The sequence below is a fragment of the Sorex fumeus genome, unplaced genomic scaffold (genome assembly GCF_029834395.1).
Source record: "Sorex fumeus unplaced genomic scaffold, SorFum_2.1 ptg000041l, whole genome shotgun sequence".
NCBI classification, from domain to species: Eukaryota; Metazoa; Chordata; class Mammalia; order Eulipotyphla; family Soricidae; genus Sorex; species Sorex fumeus.
Genome location: NW_026606098.1, coordinates 7,584,293 through 7,605,512, shown reverse-complemented (window position 1 = coordinate 7,605,512; position 21,220 = coordinate 7,584,293). Strand labels below are relative to the sequence as shown.

Here is a 21,220-nt window from a genome sequence, read left to right as displayed (position 1 = left end):
TGGGGGAACCAACCAAGACATTTAATTTATAAAAATATAGAAGCGCGTTATCCCGGACAGTGAGGCGCCGCAATGGCCTGAGTTGGCCTCCGGCAGGGGCCAGCCCACCCATGCTGGGCCCTGAAGGCGTGACCCACTGAGGCTCAGAGGGGGACTGCAGCGAGGGGGGGCTGGCGTGGGGGGCCCGGCCCCCTCCTGGGGGACCTGGTCATCCTGGGGGCTCCTGGGGGCCGTCAGGTGGTCACCAGCAGCCACCGCCAGCCCCGTTGAGGCAAGAACCAGCATCGTTCCTGGGTCGCACCTGCCTGTCTCTGGCCCAGGGGGCGCGTGGCCCGGGACAGTGAGGCCCAGCGCTGCCCGCAGAGCTGCCCGGCCCCTGCCGCAGGAAGAAGCGCCACGTTGGTGCAGGGGCCCTCGACCTGGCCCGGCTCTCTGCTCCATGGACCTGGACAGCACCAGGCCTGGGCAGCAGGTGGTGTAGGGGGCGGGGCGCCGAAGCGGGGACCCAGCTGTGACTGATGAAAATGAGTCTCCTAGCCTGGTCCGAGCTGTGAGGCTTCAAGAGTTAAGGCAGTCAAGGAGACCATGTGTATCCTTGTGTGTTTCTGTGTCTCTGTATGTCGGTGTATGTGTGTCTATGTCTGTGTGCGTGCATCTGTGTGTCTGTGTTCTCTGTGTGCATCTGTGTCGTGTTCCTGAGTGTCCCTGCGTGTCCCCGTCCCCCTCTCCTGACATGGAGCCACGGGAGCTGCGGGCAGGCTGCTGGGGGCGGCTCAGAGCTCGTCGCGGGCAGCGCTGTCAAGCGGGGACTGGAGCACGTCCGAGTTCTCGGCCTGGCGGCTGAGCGCCTGCTGCTCCCGCATCTTCTGCGACTTGGCGCGGTCCCAGTCGGTCTTCACGTGCTCGTCGTTCCACACAACCGAGGTCTCGGTGTCGCTCACGTAGCCGTCGTCGCCCGTGTAGTGCGTGGGGTAGACGAGCAGCGGCTCCACGGAGAAGGCGCGCAGGTCGCGTGGCGAGAAGTGGCTCTTGTACTCGGCCCTGCGGAGGGGACACCGGGAGTGGGCGGGGTGGGGCGTGGCGGGGGCGGGGCGTTCAGGACCGGGTGGAGCGGGGCGGATGCGGGGCCACCCCCCGGGCCTCACACTGGGTGCTTATCGAACATGACGGGCAGGAACTCGTCCACGGGCAGCATGCGGGCCAGCGGCCGGGCAGCCAGCAGCTTGCGGGCGCCCTGCTCCGAGAGGACGTAGGCCAGCGTCCAGTACGAGTAGTCGGCCTCCACCAGGTTGCGCACGCGCCGCACCGCCTTCTCCGGGTGCTCCACCTGCATCCGCTTGCGGCCCACGTAGCTGGGGGACACGGCGGGGCGGTCACCGGAGGACACTGACCCGGCGTCCCGGGACCAAGGGGCATGTGGGCAGCGACCAGGAGGAGGCTGGGCTGCCAGAGCGGGGCGGCGGGGAAGCAGGACCCAAGAAATGCATTTGGGAGTGGGAGGGGAGCAAGCACCCCACCATCGTTCCAGAAGGGAGGGCGCTGGCCTTGCATGTGGCTGGCCCAGGCCCCATCCCCGCACCCCACGGGGTTCCAAAGCCCCACCAGGAGTGATCCCTGAGCACAGAGCCGGGAGTCAGGCCTGAGCACCGCCAGGTGTGGCTGCAGCCTCCCCGCCATAGCCCACACGCCTCCGAGAGCCCGAGCACACAGCCATGACCCCAAATCATGGGACCTGTGTGGACCCGAGGGTGTCTTGGTCACTTTCCTGAAGCCCAGAGGGGCCACAAGCTGAGGCCTGTCTGTGGCCCTGAGACCCCCGGCTACCTGCTCACTCACATGCTCAGAGACCCCTAGCTCCCCGTCACTCACATGAGGTCCCAGTCCAGCGACTCCCGCTCCACGTCCCGCATGAGGTTCATGAGGCGGCGCTTGAAGAAAATCTCAAAGCGAAGATCGTCCTCGAACACCAACACCGTCCGCAGGCCCCTGTCCACCACCTGGGCGGGCAGCCCGGTCACAGCACGGCCACACTGCCCATCGGCCTGGGGACACCTTACCCCCAATTCCACATGGGCCGCCCAGAGCCTGGGTTCAGTCCCCGCCCTGCGTGATCCCTAAGCACCGCCAGGAGCAGTTGCCGGGCTTGGAGCTACGTGGCCCCAAAATGAGCAAAAAAAAGTCCCAGAAACCCATGAGGCCCCGCCCCGATTGACCACGCCCCCTCGGAGGCCCCGCCCCTAAGCGCCCTGCCCACCTCCTTCCAGATGCTGTAGTGGCTCAGGAAACAGCCCAGCTCGCCCTTGGTCAGCGGCCGCCCGTGGTAGGGGTCCCGATAGCCAGGCAGCATCTGAATGCCCAGAGCCTCCACCTGGCTGGTGTTCATGGCTCTGCCGGGGGAGGGGGTTTGTCCTGCAGGAACCACTCAGATCCCCACCAGTCCCAGCACCCCGCGGGGTCTGACCCGAGGCAGCCTGCCAGGGCGAGTCTGCATGTGAGCAGGCCAGCTTCCATATCCCTGTGTCCGACGCACTTCCTCTCCGTGGCCCCACGCCCCGGGGACCCACTCACTTGCCGTCCACGGCCTCCACCAGCCGGCACTGGATGCCCTGGTCCCGCAGGGCCTGCAGCATCCTCTCCCGCCGGTCCACGCGCCGCTTCAGGTTGATCATGAAGACCTGCACCCAGAGCCTCCGTGGGCCCTCCGTGGACTCTCTGGACCCTCCGTGGGACCCTCCGTGGACCCCACCCCACCCCCAAGAGCTCTGTCTACCTCATCAAAGCCCATCTTGTCGGCCGGCACGCTGGGCACTGAGATGAACCGGGACGGCTCCACTGGCGGGTGCTTCACTGCAGGCAGACATGGCCCGGCCCGGTCACTCTCCAAGGCCCCCTCCCTTGCAGCTCTGCGGTCCAGCCCACGCAGACCCCAGCCCGGTGGCCTCAGCAGGCCATCACCTTCCGTCTGGTGGGAAAAGCGGGAGCACGATCCCGCGCGGTGGCAGGGTCCAGTGGCCACAGCAGGGGAAGTTTCCACAGGGTGAGGCCAACTCCCTCTGGGAAACTGCGGCACTTCTCAGGGCCTTGACAGGAGTCGAGGAGCCGCGGAGACCCCCCCCCCCCACCTCACACCCTCCGCTGCTGGCCAGAGATCCCTGCATGGAACATGCCTAGGTGGGGGGTGGGTGGGAGCAGGGGGCAAGGGCTGGCTAAGGACAATGACCATGGGTGGCGCTGTACCAAATGCGGCCACGAGGGGGAGCCACACAGGAGGCCAGAGCAGCGGCTCCTCCCTGCACTCCGGGACAGCGGCCAGGGGTCAGCAGGTCACTGACTGGCCAGGAATGGCTCCTTATGTAAAAGTAACCGATTTCAAGTGCCCACTTGGGGGAGATGAAACAAAGTAACAGTGGTCTGGCAAGAACCTTAGGGAATGGCCAGTCCTGGATGGACGCTCCCACGCCTGCTGCGGGCAGAGCCCTGCTCTCAGCCCCACCCTGCAGTGCCCCCAGGCCTCCCTGCGGCAGGCTTTCTTTGCCTGTTCCCTGAGCTCTGTCCACTGGCTTCCTGGTCCCTGGCACAGTTCCAGCAGGTTGACATCTAACTGCCCCCCTTGGTCCTTTCTGCTTCCTCCTCCAGGAAGCCCACCTTGACTGTCAAGCATGCAAAGCCACTGGCCAGCCACACCACTTCAGGAGTGCTAGGACAAACGTCCATGGTGCTCACGCCAACAAAGGGCCCGGCGCAGAGCAAAGTGGACCACAGGCCAACTCACCCATGACCTCCAGCTGTGTGTGTATGAAGCTCTCAGCCTCATCCTGGAGAGTGCTGTGGGCACGCAGGGGCACAGGCAGGAAGCCATACACCTCCTTGTTGCACACGTACATCTGCACCTCTGGGGAGGACAGGCTGGGTCACAGCCAGGCTGGCTGGGGGGCCCAGAGCTGGTGCAGGTGCCCCAGGAGAGTGGGATGGGGGAGAATGAGGGGCAGAGAATAAGCACCTGTCTGGGGGGGGTCCCAGGGAAGGGCGATGGCAAAGGGCAGGGGGCAGGAAGGGGTGGGAAAGAGGCTCTGATGTTGGGGGCTGGCCCAGTACACGCCTCCTGTGAGCCCCCCCTCGTGCTTCCAAACCCCCCCACAAGCACCCCTGGGTGACCCAACTCCCCCCTCCCAGCACCCCCCCAGGGCCCAACCATGCCTGAGTGCGGACAGTCACGACACAGGACACCTCTTCCCACTAGCCATTCAACCTATATGGGCTTATCTTTATTTACTTTTTTTTTTTTTGGAATTTTGGGTCACACCCGACAATGCTCAGGGGTTACTCCTGGCTCTGCACTCAGGAATTATTCCTGGAGGTGCTCAGGGGACCATATGGGATGCTGGGAATCGAACCCGGGTTGGCCGTGTGCAAGGCAAACGCCCTACTCACTGTGCTATCGCCCCAGCCCCATTTATTTACATTTATAACTTCGAGGGCCACACCCACCGATGCTCAGGGTTCCCTAAGACCAGGACAGAGGGCGGGTGGAGCCCTTGGATCCAGCCACGCCTGATACTCTGACCCTCCCCCCACCACACGCCCAGGCTGGGACACCCTCCCATGGGCTCACCGGCCTGCTTGCAGGAGAAGGCGAAGACGATGATGTCGTCGAAGGACCAGGTGTAGTCAGGGTGCGGCGGGTAGAAAGCCAGGTGCTGAGATGCCGCCTTGCGCAGGTCGATGAGGAAGGTCGAGTGCACCATGGGGACCGCGAAGCAGCCGCGGCGCTCGCGCTTCCGGATGGGGATGTAGGCGGGGGTGCGCTTGTAGTAGCCCTGCGGGAGGGACTCAGTGGGACCCCCGCCCCGACACCTGGGGTCCTGGCCCAAATCCCAAGGCAGTGGGCGCCCCCCCCAACTCCTAATCTGAGGCCCCACTCAGGACAGCAGGACAGACGGACAGAGGAGAGCCTGTCGGGAAAGACTGCTGGGGAGCACATTAGGACAGACAGACAGGGAGCAGGTTGGAACAGAGAGTACATCAGGACAGACACAGCACATCAGGAGAAGTCGAGACCTGAGAAAGAGCTAGAGACCACAACCAGGCTTTGGGAGATGGAGCATCTGTGTGTGGCTCTGAGAAGTCTTTTTTGGGGGGTGGGAGGAAGCTGGTTAGAACAGTGCTCAGGGAGTCCAGGGGCCAGCTCAAGACCACTCAGCCACTGGGCTGCAGAATTCAGCGCCCAGGGCCCGAGGCAGCTGCCCTGCACCCACTGCAGGACCTAATGTAAGCACCGAAGGGTGCGCCTGTGAGTGCAGAGCAGGAGGCAGGCAGGAGGGGACGCCCCCGGCCTACCCCACAGCCACCATAGCCCCAGCCTGGCCAATCGGAGCCCAGCATTCTCCTGGGACTGGATTCAGGGGTAACGGGAGGCAGGATGCTGCGGGAAACCCCAAGCATCATCTGAAAATGATCTTCCAAATGCGGGAGGGGGGATAAGTATGTTGTCCCTGGGCCCAGAGAGACAATACAGGGGTTAATGCACTTGCCTGGCATGCGGTTAACCTGGACTCGATACTGATACCACATAAGGATCTGCAGGAGTTATGTGGTCCAGGAATAAGCCCCTGAGCACAGAGCAAGGAGTCAACCTTGGGCACTGCTGGTAATGGCCCAAAAGCAAACAAGCAAAAGTACCAGCTGGATCGAACCCTGTCTGAAGTCCCTTCCCAGAACACCACTTCTCAGTGTGTGTTGAGGCAAGCCATGGTGCATGTGCTTCTCTGCCTTTGTCACCAGAGTGGAGAATGTGGGGGTGCGGAGAATGCTCGGAGAACACTCCCCAGCCCCGCAGCGCCCGCACCTGGGACGTCATGCCACACCAGAAGTTGGAGTAGGCGGCACGGGAGTCCAGCATGGGCGCCACCACCGTCTTGTTCTCAGCCATGAGCAGGGTGAGCGTGTCGGGGTTGAGCAGCAGGTTGTCTGCGTCCACAAACTGCAAGACACGACAGTGGCAGTACGTGGCCACAGGTCACGGAAGCAGAAGGAAACCAGCACCGGGCTACGACATATGGCGGCCCATGCCAGTGAAACGTGAGTTGCGCATGGGGTGGTCCACACAGCCCACAGCCCCCAGCCCCTGGACAGCCCCGGGCATGCCAGCAGGTGGAGGCCTGGCACCATGGCTGGGCATGAGTGGGGCAGTGGCGGTCATTCCCACATGCCCCCAAGTGCCCTCAGCACTGCCCAGCAAATTGATCCTCAGTGAAAAACCACAATGGCTGGCCCAAGTCCCTGAGGGAGACACACAGTTGGGTTTCTGCCCTGAGGCCTGATCTGATTCCCGCCGCTGTTTTGCAGAGATCAATAAAGGGGCCCCCTCCCCAGCACAGCCAGAAACACGTGACAGGCCTGGGGGTCAAGGCCACATACGTGGGGCAGGGCAAGACGCACTGGCCAGACCAAGGGTCCTATTACTCCCCTCAGCCCCCTGCCCCTGCAGCCAGGGCTGAGCTGACCCTCCCTGTCCCCTCAGGGCTGAGCTGACCTGCGGTGTCCCCCAGGACTGAGCTGACCCCTCCTGTCCCCCCAGGACTGAGTTGACCCGCCCTGTCCACCCAGCCCCACTTGCCCTGTGGACTTGGTCCCTCACAGTGAGCCCCAGTTCTGCCCACTTGTTCACCCGCTGCTCGCAGAGACCCCGTCACGGGTTGAACTGTGGGTGCGCCAGCTGGCAGGGCGGCCGGGGTCACGGCTGCAGCCACGACACTGGTTGTGCATGCAGACAAGGGCTCGATCCCCAGTACCCTGGAGTCCCTTGAGCTCCACCAGGAGTGACCCCTGAGCACAGAGCCAGGAATCAATTCTAACCACCACCAGGAGTGCACCACACCCCGCAAGAAAGGAATAACCCCTCTGGCTCCTGACAGTCAGAGGCAGACTGCCTGGAGGAGGAAGTGAAATGAGCTCAGCCCCACCAGGGACACAGAAACCCTGGGGCTCCTGCAGTTCAGAGGACGCTCTTCCCAGCCTCAGTCTCCCCAAGAAAGGGCTATCTCCATACCCCCCTGGGTCGCCCAGCCCACAAGACGCACCAGGATGTAGTCGGCCCACATCTCGCGTGCAGCCTTCAGAGCCGCCTGACGCAGCTTCATCACATGCTCATAGCGGGCGTCCGACCAGTGCTTCGGGCCTTCCTCATCCGGGTAGGACCTGGGGAGATGCAGAGCAGGACAGTGGGGCGGCTACAGAGGAAGTGGCCCCGAGGCCACCAACACTGGGCCATGAGGAACACAGGGGGTATGGGGAGTGCGGGTGGGGGGCCTGAGCACAGGGGCAGTGTGTCCCAGCTAGATGCTGGGGATGGTCAGGTCAGAAGAGCACGGGCCGGAGTCAGGACCTTGGGGGCGGAGTCTCTGTCTTGGGGGCGGAGTCAGGGCCTCAGGGACAGAGTCCCAGGTGGGGCTGTGTCCCTGCAGGTACTCACTGGGGCTCCTCGGCCGGCCGCCACTCCACCGAGTGGTAGAGACTCTTCACGGCCACCAGCCACTCCCTGAGCACCGCCGTGGTGTTGTCCGAGTTGTGGTCCGTGGCGACCCTGTGCAGAGGGGGGATCCCCCAGGGTTTAGATAAAAGGACTGAGACAGCAGGACACCCATGAGGGTACGGACAACACCTGTCAGGCAGGGGCACGGGGGAACCCAGGCTGCGCGTTCCAGGGGAGAGGTTGACGCCAGGCAGGCATCACCGATCTCAGATCTGCCCTACGCGGCAGTGGGGGGCTGGAGAGACAACGTGGGGATTCAGGTGTAGCCTGGCACGGGTGAACCCACTCCAGCACTGTATGGCTACAAGCACCTTGGACACCCCAGTGCAGCCAGGCACAGCCCTGAATGCCTGAGCACCCCTGAGTGCAGCCCTGCACGCCCCCAGAATCCCAGATGCAGCTCTGAAAGCCGTCGAGCATCCCCGAACTAGCCTCGGGCACCTTCCAGGACCCCTGGGCGTAGCCCTGAACGCCCCCAGCATCCCCAGGTGCAGCCCTGGACGCCCTCCCAGTATCCCGGGCGCAGCGCTGGACGAGCCCCACAGCATTCCCCGAGCGCAGCCCTGGACACCCGTTAACATCCCTGGCGCAGCCCTGGACAACCCCTAGCATCCCCCGGGCACAGCCCTGGACGCCCCCCAGCTTCCCGGATGCAGCGCTGGACGCCCCCCAGTATCCCGGGTGCAGCCTTATCGCCCGAGCACCATCGGGCCGGGTGTCCCCAGCACCGCACCCTCAGCCCTCACGCCTTCCCTTCCCCGCCCGGCCCGGTCCGGCCCGCCTCACCACAGCGCTGTGCGCGCCCGCGGGTGCCGGAGCCGCTCCAGGGCCCCGAGCGCGGCGGGCAGCGCGTGGGCCGCGTTCCTGGCCAGCAGTGCGATGAGCACGCGCGGCGCCTGCAGGGGCGACTCGGGGCTCCAGCGCTCCTCCGGGAAGTAGGCGGCGGCGCCCGGAGGGCTGCCCGGCGGCGGTGGCAGCAGCAGCAGCAACAGCAGTAGCTGCTGCAGCGCCGGGAGCGGCCACCCGCGCCGCCCGCAGGCGCGTGGGGCCGCCGCCATCGCGCCACGCGTCGCCTTTAAGCCGCTTTTCTGCCGGCAGATGAGGCCGCGCCTTAAGGGCGCCGTGGGGACCCCGCCCGGGCCGATGCGCCTTAAAGGGGAGGACTGCGCTGGCAGCCAATCGGCGGCCAGGCCCCGCCCCGGCTGGCCTTAAAGGCACAGGGAGAGGGGCACCCGGGGAGTGACGTCACTCGCCGCCCAGCGCCCCGAGCCCCGTACTCCGGCCACACCCTGACTGAGGCGGCCACAGGGTGTCCCGCTCCAGCTGCAGTACAGTCGTCCAAACTCCCTAAGCCCCAGGCTCTGCCCTCCTGGAGCGCCCGGAAAGCGGGAATCTGATTTAAAACCCTCCCCCAGTCCTGAGCCTCAGTTTCCCCAATTGCAATTTCGCTTCCCGACCTCGTGGGATGTCCTGAGCACATGTGTCGCCCGCATCTCCGCTCTTGAGATGTGTACTTTCTTGCTTTTCTGTCTAATGCTAAGATGTGTTCAGAGGCTCTCTCCGCCCTTGGAGAAACCCGTGTTCTCTCTTGAGTAAGTTATTCTCTCACTCTCTCCCCCTCCACACCCTAAAAATCCTCCAAATAAAATCTATTCTACTTCACTGCTTGTGTACTCCTGAAATTCCTTTCTGGGAGCAAGACAAGAACCCAGTAACCCTGGGTCCGGGGTGGCAGAGGCGGTTGGGGAGAAAGTGACTCTTTCTCCTCCCTACCTCACATAAGTCACCCGTGGGGCCCACCGACATCAGGTGGGGTGGGGGTCTGTCAGCTGGAAAGGCTCTGACTTTAGTGGGGGGCAGGGGGGTCAGCCCAAGTGACGCTGACCTCTGGGGGGGGTGCTTACAGGGAAATTCCTGGTGTTCCTGCCTGTTGGTGCCCCCAGGGCCACACACCTGGAGGGAGGTTGTTGGTTTGTTTTATTTATTTGCTTTGGGGCTATAACCAGCAGCATTCAGGGAGAGTTGAACTCTGACCTCCTGCCTGTAAAGCCTGTGCGGTCTCACTTTCGGCTCCAGCTGGTCCCCCTCCCCCACCCCCCCACCCCCCCACCCCCCCACCCCCCCCCACCCCCCCCCACCCCCCCCCCCACCCCCCCGCGCGCAGTTAGCTTCAATTCACAGAAACAATGGAAACCCAGAGACACCCAGAACCTTGGGTTTTCACAAAAGCCTTGGGATTTCTCCTGCCCGCCCCCTTGCTATCTGCTCCTGCTGCTGCTGAGGGAGCCAGCAGGGAGCCTGACAGCCCCAATCTCAGACAGGACCCTGGGCCTCTGGACAAGCTGTGTCTAGCTGCTGGGTTCCACCTCACACAGACCTTCAGGAAGCTCTTGGCTGGGGCTGGAGCCATAGGACACCAGGGAGGGCGCTTGCCTTCCATCATGCGGGTTGGATCCCCAGCATCCCACGTGGTTCCCTGAGCACCATCAGGTATGATTCCTGAGTGCAGAGTCAGGAGTAACCCCTGAGCACCACTAGGAACGAAAGAAGAAAAGAGAAAGAAAGAAAGAAAGAAAGAGAAAGAAAGAGAGAGAGAGAGAGAAAGAAAGGAAGGAAGGAAGGAAGGAAGGAAGGAAGGAAGGAAGGAAGGAAGAGAATTCCTTGGTCCTTTTGCTGAGTTTGGATTTACTGCATCTGTCTAAAAGAGAGAGAGACAGAGACACACAGAGAGAGAGAGAGAGAGAGAGAGAGAGAGAGAGAGAGTGAGAGAGACGGACAGAGACAGCGAGAGACAGAGACAGAGAGATACAGCGAGAGAGCTGAGCTCAAGCTCCCAGGTTTCCGACGCTGGCACCGCCCAGTCCAGAAATGACAAATCACTACTGCAAATTTTCCCGTGCAGACCCCGTGTCTCCTTCTGAGAAAGAAGCAGCTGGGGTGGACCAGGCCGCCCCGGATCTAGAACAGGGAACTGGGGGAAAGGGCGCTGGGCAGGAAGCCCTCATTTCTCCAAGGGAGGGCTGGACACCTGGGGTGGGAGGAAGTGGCCCCTGGCTGCCAGCACCCTGAAGATTGCCAGGGAGATCTCTCCGGAACCGGCTCCGGAAACAGCTGCTGGAGCTCGTGATGGGGACAGGCCGCCCTGTCCCGCTGACAGCTGCCTGCTTGGCCTCTGCAGAGAGGCCCTAGAAAGGGTCCCAGGATCAGGGGCCCCTGGGAGAGCATGCCACAGATCCAGGCGTCCCAAGGAGTGCGTGGACAGAAGTCTTGGCCTCCGCCCACCCCATGTCCACTGAGTTTTGTCTGCTCTGAAGAGAATTGCTGGACACAAAGAACCTTTACTTGTGTGTGGGGGAGGGGGCAGGCAGCAGGACAGGAAGTGTGGGGAGCTCTGCCCTTGCACGCCAAAGACCTGGATTCCATTCCCATACCCCGACGCTCGGCCCAGGATGCCGCAGTGACACAGTCTAGTAAGAAGAGGATCACGGGCTGGGGTGGAAGGTCAATGCCTCTGAGTCCTGAGAAAGTTCTGGCACAGAAATTCCACAAACCAACTTCCCCCTCAAGCCGAGAGGGGTGAAGGCTGAGGCGTGACCTTCAGTCCTGGAACGCCCCCGGGGCAGGCAGGGGGCAGCCCTGCTAGAGGCCTTCACTCCATCATCTGTGAGAAGCAAAGTGTCACAAGGCCCCCAGAGGTCAGAGAGGCTGATACCCACACGGAGCACCTGCTCAGCCATTCAGAAACCAAGTTGGGGACTGGCGGGGGGGATGGGCAGTTCGGGATGACCCTGAGCCTGAGCACCCCTAGGGGCAGCCCCCAAGCAACAAGCCAGAGCAGCTCCCAACTTGACAAGACTCAGAGTGCTCGTCCGTGCACCGACTCAGGGTCTCCCCAGTCCCCAAATTCACAGTCGTGGCCTGGGGGCCCTGTGAGTGTGTCACCTGCTGCCACCTGCTCCCTGGAGGCCTCCAGTGCGTAGTCACCATCGCCGAGGGCCTTGGTCAACTCTGAAACAGAGACAGAGCCCAGAGCCGCAGCTGCCGGTGAGGCCCATCTGCAGGGGAGGGAGCCCACCCAGTGGTGCTCAGGGGTTACTCCTAGCTCTGTGCTCAGGGATCGCTTCTAGCAGGGCTCATGGGTGATGCTGGGGCTTGATTCGGGGTCGGCGGCAGTATGCAAGGTGAGTGTCTTCCCTGCTGCCCTATGGCTCTTGCCCCTGTTGGGTGCAGTGCTCAGCCCCTGGGTTCACAGGAAGGGGGGTAGGCAGGGTCCTGTGGGTAGCACATAGCAAATGGGCTACGGCTGGGGGTTCACCTCTTTCGATCCTCTGCAGCAGGACCCCCCGTACAAGCTCCTCGTAGACCCCATTGATGGTCAGGGCCGGGCTGCCCACAGCCAGGATTTCCGCTTCAAACTCAGTCAGCTCCTGCAGGGGTGGGTCAGGCTGGGCTGCGGGGACTGTGCTCTGGGGACTGTCAACCCCAGGCCCAGCCCCGAGCAGCGGTTTCCCCAGTTTTAATATGGCTTTTAAGCACATACTGTTGTGGGAATGAAGTAAAGAGAAAACATGAGGCAGGGCAGGGCAAGAGTCCCAGAGGGACCTCCTGACTTTATCTAGATGAGCCTGGTGGCACTTCCTGCCTGGTGCCACCAACCCCTGTGTGACCCGAAAGCCTCCTCTACCTCCTTCCCACTCCTCACATGCACCACCCGCACTGCTGTAATGACCTTTCCCCAATATGCCAGAGCAGACCTACCTCAGTGCCTTTGCACATGCTATAGAGACTCACAGCCCCCCTCATGGCTTGGGTGCACTGCTCCTGACTTTCATCTCAGGAAGTGCCTCCCTGCCAACCTGGGACATCACACACACACACACACACACACACACACACACACACACACACACACACATCAGCTGCCTCCCTTTTCTCTGGAGCCTGCGCTATTGGGGATCTCTGAGGTTAATCAGCCTCGTTTGTCACCTGGGCACAGTCATAGGGTATGGTGGTGCCCCAGAGAGCACCTAAGCCAACGCTGGGCAGAGAGTACAAAAGTCTCAGAGAGTGGAGATAGCTGTCCGGCACTGCGCTCCTGTCTTTATAGAAAGACTAGGACTTTGGGGGTATGCCTCGAGTCCAGCCTGTGTGTCCCCCAGCTTGCTTACCACTCTGCAGCTTGGCTCCAGCCGGCTCAGCACGAAAGGCAAGAAGATGCGGAGCAGCCACCCGCTGACGAAGCTTCTCTGCGCTGAGCCACTGTCAGACTGAAACTTCTGCAAAGACAAGCTCTTGGGGTCTGGGGCAAAACCGGAGACCACCCCCAACGACCACGCCCCGTATAAGCCACGCCCACAGACTCCGGTTCTGGTGTGGGCGTGTCCAATGTGAAGCCACGCCTCCTGTCAACCTGGCTTATTTCCCTCCTCTCTGTTCAGCCACGCCGCCTCCCACTGGGTCTGAGGAGGCCACGCCCTCCCAGGTTCCCCTCAAGAGGCCACGCCCCACGCGCCCCCACCCCCACCCCGCAGTCAAAACCTTTTTCTTTTTTTTTTTTTTTTTGGTCACACCCAGGATGCTCGGGGGTTTCTCCTGGCTCTGCACTCAGGAATTACTTCTGGCTGTGCTCGGGGGACCCTATGGGATGCTGGGAATCGAACCCGGGTTGGCCGCGTGCAAGGCAAACGCCCTTACCCGCTGTGCTATCGCTCCAGCTCCTCAAACCCTTTTCTGCCCACACACCTTTAGCACGCGCCCCTGCACTTTCTCCAGCTGACCGGCAGCCTGGTCACAGTCTAGGGCTGGGCTCAGGCACTGGTCCGCTAATTGCAGGAAGGTGGCCACGGCGTCGGCCATGAGCTACAGGAGGAGATGCCATGATGAGCCCCTGCCCCGGCTGCCTTTAACCCCCAGTCTCCACTCTCCCTCAGCACCGGGGCTCATGCCATCATTAGGGGCCCTCTCCTCAGCAGGGAGGCGGCCAGGGCTCAAGTGCCCTTGTACCATCTCCCAGAAACACTCTTCCTTTCCCCACTCACCTGCTGCACAAGATCCAGGACCCCAAACACCAGGCTTTGAGTCCCAGAGAAGCCAAATGGTGCTGTCAGCTGCCCCAGGCGCCCACGGTTCTGCTCAGCCTCCCGGTAGCACTTCTGCATTAGCTCTGGATCCCATGGCATCTCCCCAAAGGAGTAAACCTGCACACCAGTGGCAGTGGGGTGGGCAAACATCATCAGTCTGTGGAGTAACAGGGATGGGGACACACACCCAGATAATCCACCCCAAGGGGGAAGACCAGCGGAATCGCACCTCATGTCAGTGGTCCCCAAAAATGTGTAATAAAACTGAGATTGGCTGAGGTGGACATAAAATAATAAAATGTTTTTTTTTTTAAAAAAAGGGCAAACACGGTGCTGGAATGACTGAGGGGAAATGAGCACTCCTGCCCCCTCACCCCCACCTGATCTCTTTGGGACACAGAGATAGAGTGGTCCTCAGTGAACTCTGCCCCAGCCACCTAAAAGGCAGGAGCAGACAAGCAGGCACAGTGAGGATAGAAGCGAGACGTGGCTGTAGCAAGGGACCAGGACTTCTCCAGGAGGAAGTGCAGAGACTTAAGGAGTTGGGGGCTTTCTGGTGCACAGTGGATATTAAACTCATACTTCATACGGGGGACAGTGAGCAGCAGAGGAAGAAGAAATTGTGGCTGGAAGACTTTGGGAAGGAGATCCCTGAGGGAAAGTGGCTCCAGATGGGTATTACTGAAAGTTTGACCCCCTGTATTAAACTGTGCCCCCTAATCAGCGTGTGGCGGCCTCCGTAAGGCAAAAGCCTAGAACATGCCGGGAACTTTTCATAAGCCTAGAACAAGCCGGGAGCTTTTCAAGCTAGATACACAGTTCCCACTCAGCCCTGCGGCCTGCCCGGCGGCTCTTACCTCCTTGCGCAGCCGCCTACCGGAGGGGCACCCACGAACCCCCTGCACGTGGCGGTGCAGCCGGTCCATGCCCTGGGTTAGAAGGGCCTGCACCGCCCCCAGCGCAGCTTCCACGGTACTCAGCAGCTTCTTCGTGACATGAGGCAGCTGCGAGTCCACGTTCCGGCACAGGCAGGCCTCCAGGGGAGCCTGGATCTGACCTGCGAGGGGAAAACGCTGCTTGGATCTCTACCACCAAGTGCGCGCCAAAGAGGGGGTGCGTGCTGGAAACTAGACCTTCCCGAGGGGGTTAGCGAGGGCAAGTGCAAGAGCCCTGAGCGCCCGCTTCTACCATTCACAGATGAGAAAACCAGTGCAGAGAAACCAAAGTCTTCTTAGGACAGGCATTGTCCACGGAGGGGTTGACCAGGTCTCACGGCGATTCTCGCCCTGCCCCTCCCCACCCGACCCTTTCTCCTCACCAAGCCTTGTCTCACTCTCGGATGCTGGGGTTTCCTGATCTGCCCCTATCAGCCCAGTCCACGCCCGGGCCGCGGACCTTCTAGACTTACCCGGCCAATGAAGATCAAGCCCCACAAGACCACGCCCCAAGAGGTCCCTTCCGCCTATTCAGGGCTTTCATCCAAGCACCCGGCCCCGCCCCTGCAGGATCAGGCCACACCCCAAAACCACGCCCTACAGGCCCATCCCTACTCAGGCCACGCCCAAGGCTGCGCTCTGTCCGTCAATCAAGCATTCAGCCCCGCCTCATGGCCAAACCACGCCCACAAGACAACGCCCTACAGCCTCACCTCATTCCTAGAAACTCGGGCTCCTGACTTGCCCTTGTCTGCTCAGGACCCATGAGGCCACGTCCTTTTTGCCTATTCAAGTTCTTCATCCAACCAAGCATTCAGCCCACGTTCTGCGTGCTCACACCACGCCCACAACGGCCCCGCCCCTGACCGCACCTTGCAGCCTCCCAGCCACGCGTGCCCGTAGCTGCTGCATCTGCTCCACGTCGGGCCGGAGGGTCCTCTCCAAATTCGCCAGCAGCTCGTCCTTTTCAGGCTGGAAGGCGCGCAGGCCTCCAGAGGTCCCTGCTAGCACGGCAGCGTGGACTGCGTCTAGAAGCTGTCGGGGTCATCAGAAAGGACCCCAGAATGGCCAGGTTTGCAAGAGAGCAGACAGGGCAGGATGGAAGCCAGATGCAGCTACCTCACAGCCACCCAGTCCTCCTTCCTTTTCCCTGTGTGAGTCCCGAGGAGTGCGGAACCTGGGTGTCCAGGGACCGCCGAACAGCCCAGGGACAGCCAGCGTATCTGTTCGCCCAGCAACCCGCCAGGTGCCTACCTCTGTCCAGCCCAAGGCCCGGGCCCGACCGGAACCCCGCAGGCCAGGCAGGGTCTGGGCACGCAGTACGGGCAGCAGCTCCCGCATCAGCACCGAGGTCAGCACCTGCGGGAGGGGCAAGGGCGGGGCAGTGGGCGTGGCCTTAGTGATCCCTAAGAGTCCCAGACCCTGCGCCCACTCACCTCAGCATCCGAACCCAGGGTCAAGTCGTCCTCGCCAAACTGGCCTCGGTGCTGCTGGTAGAGCCGGACGGCGTCCAGGAAGGCCTGAGCAGCAGGCGCCTGACTCCGCTGCAGGACTGGGGAGTGCGGGGGCGCCTCAGTCCCAGGCGAGCTCCCCAGCGCCGGAGCAGGAATCCTTCCTCAGCCTATCTGCCAGGTCCCCAAACTCCTTCTCATCCAGCTGCAGAATTCCGGACACACTCCCCAGGACCCCGAGGCCAGGCATCCTCTGCAGACAGAGCCAAGCAGCCCCAGCCCCCGAGTCTCAGGGCTCCTAACCTGTCCCGGGGCCCACCTGTGCCCCGAAGTCGGATTCCCTCCTGCAGCGCCAGACGCCACGCCCGCTGTGCAGCTGCCGACGTGGCCGAGAAGCAGAGGTGCCGGCGGAAGGGATGATGCAGGAACAGCGGGAAGGCTCCAGGCATCTCCAGGAAAGGGTCGGGGTCCTGTGGGGTGTGTCCTGAGAACAGAAGGAGGGCGGTAAGCCTCCAGCCTCTCACCTCGCGGCAGGTAACTGACCGCGCTCTGGACGCTAACTCTGGCTCCCAGCGACCCTGGTGGGCTGGCGCCCTCTGGTGGCCGTAGAGCCTCCCTGCGGCTAGGAGAAGGACAGGCAGAGGGGTTCACTAGAGCTGGGGGCTCCCCTAGCCACTCTGCTGCTCCCAGGTGCTGCTGAGAAATGCCTGGACCTGGACGTATTTTAAGGTGTCACATCTGGGTGTAGGTGCTACCAGTACTTGGTGGATGAGTTCAGGGAAGCAGGCTCAGGGACACCCCCCATCGGTGCTAGGAGACAAAGAGCCTTACCCAGGGGGTCCCGGCAGAGAGCGTCCAACTGGCGGAGGTACTCACGCTGGGAGGTGAGCACTGTGTATCCTGTCAGGGTCGCGCCGCCCAGCGGGCTCCCCCCCTTCTCATATTCCTAGAAATGACATGAGGGAGCCATGAGAAGGGGGTTTCAACTCCATGTCCCAACTGTGGGGACGGCGTCATCTGCACCTTGTCCCTCCCTCCCTGCCAGTAACTCAGCATGCACACCTACACACATGCATACAGGTACACACATGCACACACATGCTTGCATAGACACATATGTGTATGCACACACGTGTGCACAGATGTACACATACACGAGTATACACGCACACACATATGCAAACACACACACACATACACAGTACATGTGCTCACACACCCTGGCAGACAAGACACCTGCGATTGGCCCAGTGCAGTGGGTTCAACCTCAGCCCCAGGCTGAGTTTACCCATGCCTCAGTTTACCCACCTGACCCAGCCTACTAAGGACTGAAAAGCGATCAGAGGGTCTGGCAGGGAGCAGGATGCAAATTCAAGGTGGGTGGACGTGTGTGTGGAGGGGCGGTCACTCACCGCGCGGTGGCTGAACCACTCCAGGCGACCATCTCCTTGCAGCACACAGAAGATCTCATGCCACTGTAACTGGCGGACCCGGAGTTGGGTCAGGGTTCCGCGATGCTCCCGCACTCGTGGTAGCTTCTGGGAAGGAAGGGGGCGGGGGCAGAGACAGAAGGGGCGGGGTCAATGGCAGAAAGAGGTGGGATCAGAATTTGAGTGAGGGGGCTGAAGAGATATACAGAGGGTAGGGAGTTTGTCTTGCATGCGGCCGGCCCGGGTTTGATTCCCAGCATCCCATATGGTCCCCCGCGCACCACCAGGAGTGATTCCTGCGTGTATGAGGCAGGAGTAACCCCTGTGCCCATCGCTTGGCGTGACCCCAAAAAGCAAAAAAAAAAAAAAAAGAATTTGAGTGAGGAGGCATGGTCATAGATGGGAGTAGGGCGGGAGTCTGGTTGGGAAGCTTGTGGTCATATTGACAGGAGGGGTGGGGCAGAGGTAGAAGGGGCGGAGCCAGAACAAGGAAGATGACCGCCTTTTTGCATAAGGGGCGTGGTCACAGCCAGTGAAGGGCGTGGCCAGAGGTGAGAGGGGCGGGTCCAGTCGGGGAGGCAGGGGTGGAAGGCAGGGGAGGGGCGCAGCCAGAGGTGTGAGTGTGACCCAGATACCCATTCGGGGCGCCTCATTCATCCTGGACTGTGACATCCCCTTTTATGTCCCCATCCCACTTCATCCATTCTTGGTCTCCTCAGCAAGGAGACAAAGGAGCGGGGAGGAATGTGGGGATCGCAGACCCCAACTCAGACGCCGCGCCTCGGGTGAGTGGCTCCCCCATCACACTAGCACCCAGAGGGCAGGGTGGTGCGCTGTCCAGGTGCGCCAGTGTCCTGGAGGAGCCCGGTGAGTGTGGGGGGGAGCAGATCACCCAGGTCCAGCAGACGTGAGGAAGCCCCGCTTGGATGCCGTGACTCTCCCCCTCCGCACTGGCAAGCACCCACTTTGCTCCTCAGCAGCTGGCACACGGGGGGCTCCTGGGGGCTCAGTTCCCGGGAGAGATGCTGCAGGGTGGAGGCAGCCAGCTGTGTGCGGTAGCAGGGTAGGAAGTCTCTCAGCAGCGCGTCCACCCGGCCTGCGGGCACAAGGGGAGGGATGACAGGGGCAAGCTGACCTGTTAGGGAGCAGCCACAGGGTCCCCCAGCCTTTTTTCATCCATGTGGGGCAGCCACTCAGCTTAATCTCCACTCTCCTCCCCTCTCCCTGTTTTTTAAAACATTTTTTTCTTGGATGAGGGAGCCACACCTGGCGGTGCTCAGGGTTTTGCTCCTGGCTCTGTGCTCAGGGACCACTTCTGGCAGGGCTCAGGGGACCATATGAGGTACTGGGAGTTGGACATGGCTCAGCCTACCCACTCTGACCCCAGCAGCCTTAGCAGTCTGAAGCAATATTTTTTTTTTCTTTTTGGGTCACACCTGGCGACGCTCAGGGCTTACTCCTGGCTTTGCACTCAGGAATCACTCCTGACAGTGCTCAGGGTACCCTATGGAATGCTGGGAATCGAACCCGGGTGGGCTGCGTGCAAGGCAAACGCCCTACCCACTGTGCTATCACCCCAGCCCCTGAAGCAGTCTGAAATTTGGATGCATGAGTGACCCTGAGAGCTGTCACTGCTGAAATCATGAACACAGCCATTACACCTCTTACCTTAGTGTGTTCTCACACCTCTTACCTAAAAGACTGTCAAAAGCTTTTAGGAATAGATCCCCTCCAAGTGCAAGGGAGGTGGGGATGGGTGGGAGTGTTTTGATCCCAGAGATTTTCTCTTAACATGTGTGCATGACTGTCTGTGAAACCTCTGTTTAGCCTGACTGGAATGTGGACCTGATGGTGGGAGCTCCTGCAACTTTTCTGGGCCATGTGGTGGCCTGGGGCACAAAAGCTTGATGTAGCAAAAAGATGAGAGGGAAAGGGTAAGGGTGTCTTTTTTTGGCATGACACCCCTGTACCTCACTCTAGGAGGAGAAGTAAATACTAGAGGTGAAGCCACTCAACAAAAATAACAAATCCTCGATAGCACAGCAGTAGGGTGTTTGCCTTGCGTGAGCCGGGTTTATTTCCTCCACCCCTTTTGGAGAGCCAGGCAAGCTATCGAGAGTATCTCGCACGCACGGCAAAGCCTGGCAAGCTACCCGTGAAGCATTCAATATGCCAAACACAGTAACAAGTCTCACAATGGAGACAGTATTGGGCCTGCTTGAGCAAATCGATGAGGACAGTGCTACAGTGCTACAGATTCTTCTTAGAGAAAACTTTCTGAATTGATGCACATGAAGGTGCCTGCACCATCTTTCTGGTATGAACTTTGAGCTCACACAGGTGGGGACACCTACTCCACGGTGTACCCCAGCATCCAGCAGCTTTGTGTGCAGGATGCAGAGGACCAGTCCCTCTGTTTCAAATTGGAAACAGTCTGGTCTTTGAGGCCCCAGAGAGTTCCTTCCCACTTGGAGTCTCTGCAGAAGAGCTGCCTGGGTCTGGGACCATCTGGCCCCAAAGCCTCGACTCAAACCCGTGCCCTGAGTAGATCATCAAATTTACCAAATAAAGGGGCTGGAGAGATAGCACAGCGGGTAGGGCGTTTGTGTTGCATGTGGCCGACCCGGGTTTGATTCCCAGCATCCCATATGGTTTCCTGAGCACCGCCAGGAGTAACTCCTGAGTACAGAGCCAGTAGTAACCCCTGTGCATCGCCAGATGTGACCTAAAAAGCCCCCCCCAAAAAAATTACCAAATAAAAACTTTCTCAATAAAAAGGGATACCAGTGGAAAGTGAATCAGAGGGAAATAAAAGGGGAAAAAGTTTCATAAAAGCACTGCTTTGTGCAAAACGTGGGACATTAAATACTTCAGGTATTCCTTGCTTACCCGGCAGGAACAGCGACCCGGCACTGAACCCACCCACATCCCCGCCTCCGCTCACCCCTCAGGTCCTGCTGCTGTTGCTTGTCCAGAGGGCTGGAGGATCGCCCACCCATCCTGCTGCCGCGCCGGGCGTGTCCTCCTCGCGGCCCAGAGGACCCTCACTAGGAGCAGGCGGGGTGTGAGGGGTTCCAGTGCCGGGAGACCAGCTTCTACTGGGGATAAGAAGCCACGCCACTCACGCCACGCCCCTGCATCATCAAGCCACGCCCCCTAAGCCTTCGCGCTCCACTGCAGGCTCACGGCATAGGTCCCCAGCTGGTGGCTTTTGTAGCAGGGGAAGCCCCAGGGGCGGAGTGGGTGGGGCCGACCAAGTTTCGGCTAGTGCTGGAGAAGGGAAGTGGGGCAAACACCTGGCAGGATTGGGGAGCTGTGGTTGGTGTGGGAAGCAGCGAGGCGGGTCAATGATAGAGCAGCGATCTCCCCGCCAAGCCCCCTGCACTGGCCTCTGCTGGGGGTTGCTGGGTCTTCAGAGGGTCTAGCCTGGCCCAGCTCCCTAGGGGCCGCCAGACTGAAGACAGAACCGGACACCCACAAACACCCCAGTGTCAGCTGTCAGATCTGCAACAGGGGACAGGTGTAGGCAGGCCCTGGACTGCTGTTCCAGTCCAACTTTTACCAGAAATGTGATGAGAGAAATGGGTCTCCTCACCCCTTCCCAAGGCCCAGGATAGAATATCCTTGAGTGTTTGGCAAAGTAAGAATGGAAGGAAGGAGGGGAGCCTGCACTCATATTGAAATGTGATTAATGGGGCTGGTCTCACTGAAGGAAGTTCCTGGGGCCGGAACATGGATGTGAGGGCTGGAGCACAAGCAGTCACCTTGTGCCATGAGGTGACAGTCATCTTAA

At 60.9% G+C, this 21,220-nt stretch overlaps 2 protein-coding genes across 2 annotated transcripts; both read right to left on the bottom strand.

Annotated features, from left to right (window-relative positions):
* COLGALT1 (collagen beta(1-O)galactosyltransferase 1) lies at nt 1-8,631 on the bottom strand. Its single transcript, XM_056119785.1, has 12 exons — nt 8,318-8,631; nt 7,472-7,582; nt 7,080-7,197; nt 5,846-5,980; nt 4,613-4,817; nt 3,773-3,892; nt 2,771-2,847; nt 2,569-2,675; nt 2,255-2,387; nt 1,870-1,997; nt 1,146-1,352; nt 1-1,041 (listed from the first exon to the last, which is right to left on the bottom strand). The coding sequence occupies exons 1-12, from the start codon at nt 8,587-8,589 to the stop codon at nt 774-776; spliced, it is 1,881 nt and encodes a 626-aa protein (XP_055975760.1). The 5' UTR covers nt 8,590-8,631; the 3' UTR covers nt 1-773.
* Nucleotides 8,632-11,013: 2,382 nt separating this feature from the next.
* Nucleotides 11,014-20,426, bottom strand: NIBAN3 (niban apoptosis regulator 3). The gene is made up of 15 exons (XM_056119674.1): nt 20,372-20,426; nt 18,393-18,523; nt 17,410-17,535; nt 16,829-16,943; nt 16,317-16,481; nt 15,983-16,098; nt 15,801-15,905; nt 15,419-15,581; nt 14,469-14,668; nt 13,570-13,728; nt 13,274-13,390; nt 12,700-12,807; nt 11,847-11,958; nt 11,474-11,539; nt 11,014-11,192 (listed from the first exon to the last, which is right to left on the bottom strand). The coding sequence occupies exons 1-15, from the start codon at nt 20,424-20,426 to the stop codon at nt 11,014-11,016; spliced, it is 1,917 nt and encodes a 638-aa protein (XP_055975649.1).
* Between the last annotated feature and the right edge of the window lie 794 nt (nt 20,427-21,220).

Bases quoted from the DNA above. Each gene is read 5' to 3' on its own strand.
- COLGALT1 (XM_056119785.1), bottom strand. From the start codon at position 8,589: ATGGCGGCGGCCCCACGCGCCTGCGGGCGGCGCGGGTGGCCGCTCCCG. The intron at 7,198-7,471 runs GTGAGTACCTGC...GCATCTCCCCAG, and splicing joins CGGCCGGCCGAGGAGCCCCA to GTCCTACCCGGATGAGGAAG. The intron at 2,676-2,770 runs GTAGACAGAGCT...CTCTGGGTGCAG, and splicing joins ACAAGATGGGCTTTGATGAG to GTCTTCATGATCAACCTGAA.
- NIBAN3 (XM_056119674.1), bottom strand. From the start codon at position 20,426: ATGGGTGGGCGATCCTCCAGCCCTCTGGACAAGCAACAGCAGCAGGAC. The intron at 17,536-18,392 runs GTGGGTGCTTGC...CTTCCTTCCCAG, and splicing joins GCCAGCTGCTGAGGAGCAAA to AAGCTACCACGAGTGCGGGA. The intron at 11,959-12,699 runs GTAAGCAAGCTG...CCACCCCTGCAG, and splicing joins TGGAGCCAAGCTGCAGAGTG to GAGCTGACTGAGTTTGAAGC.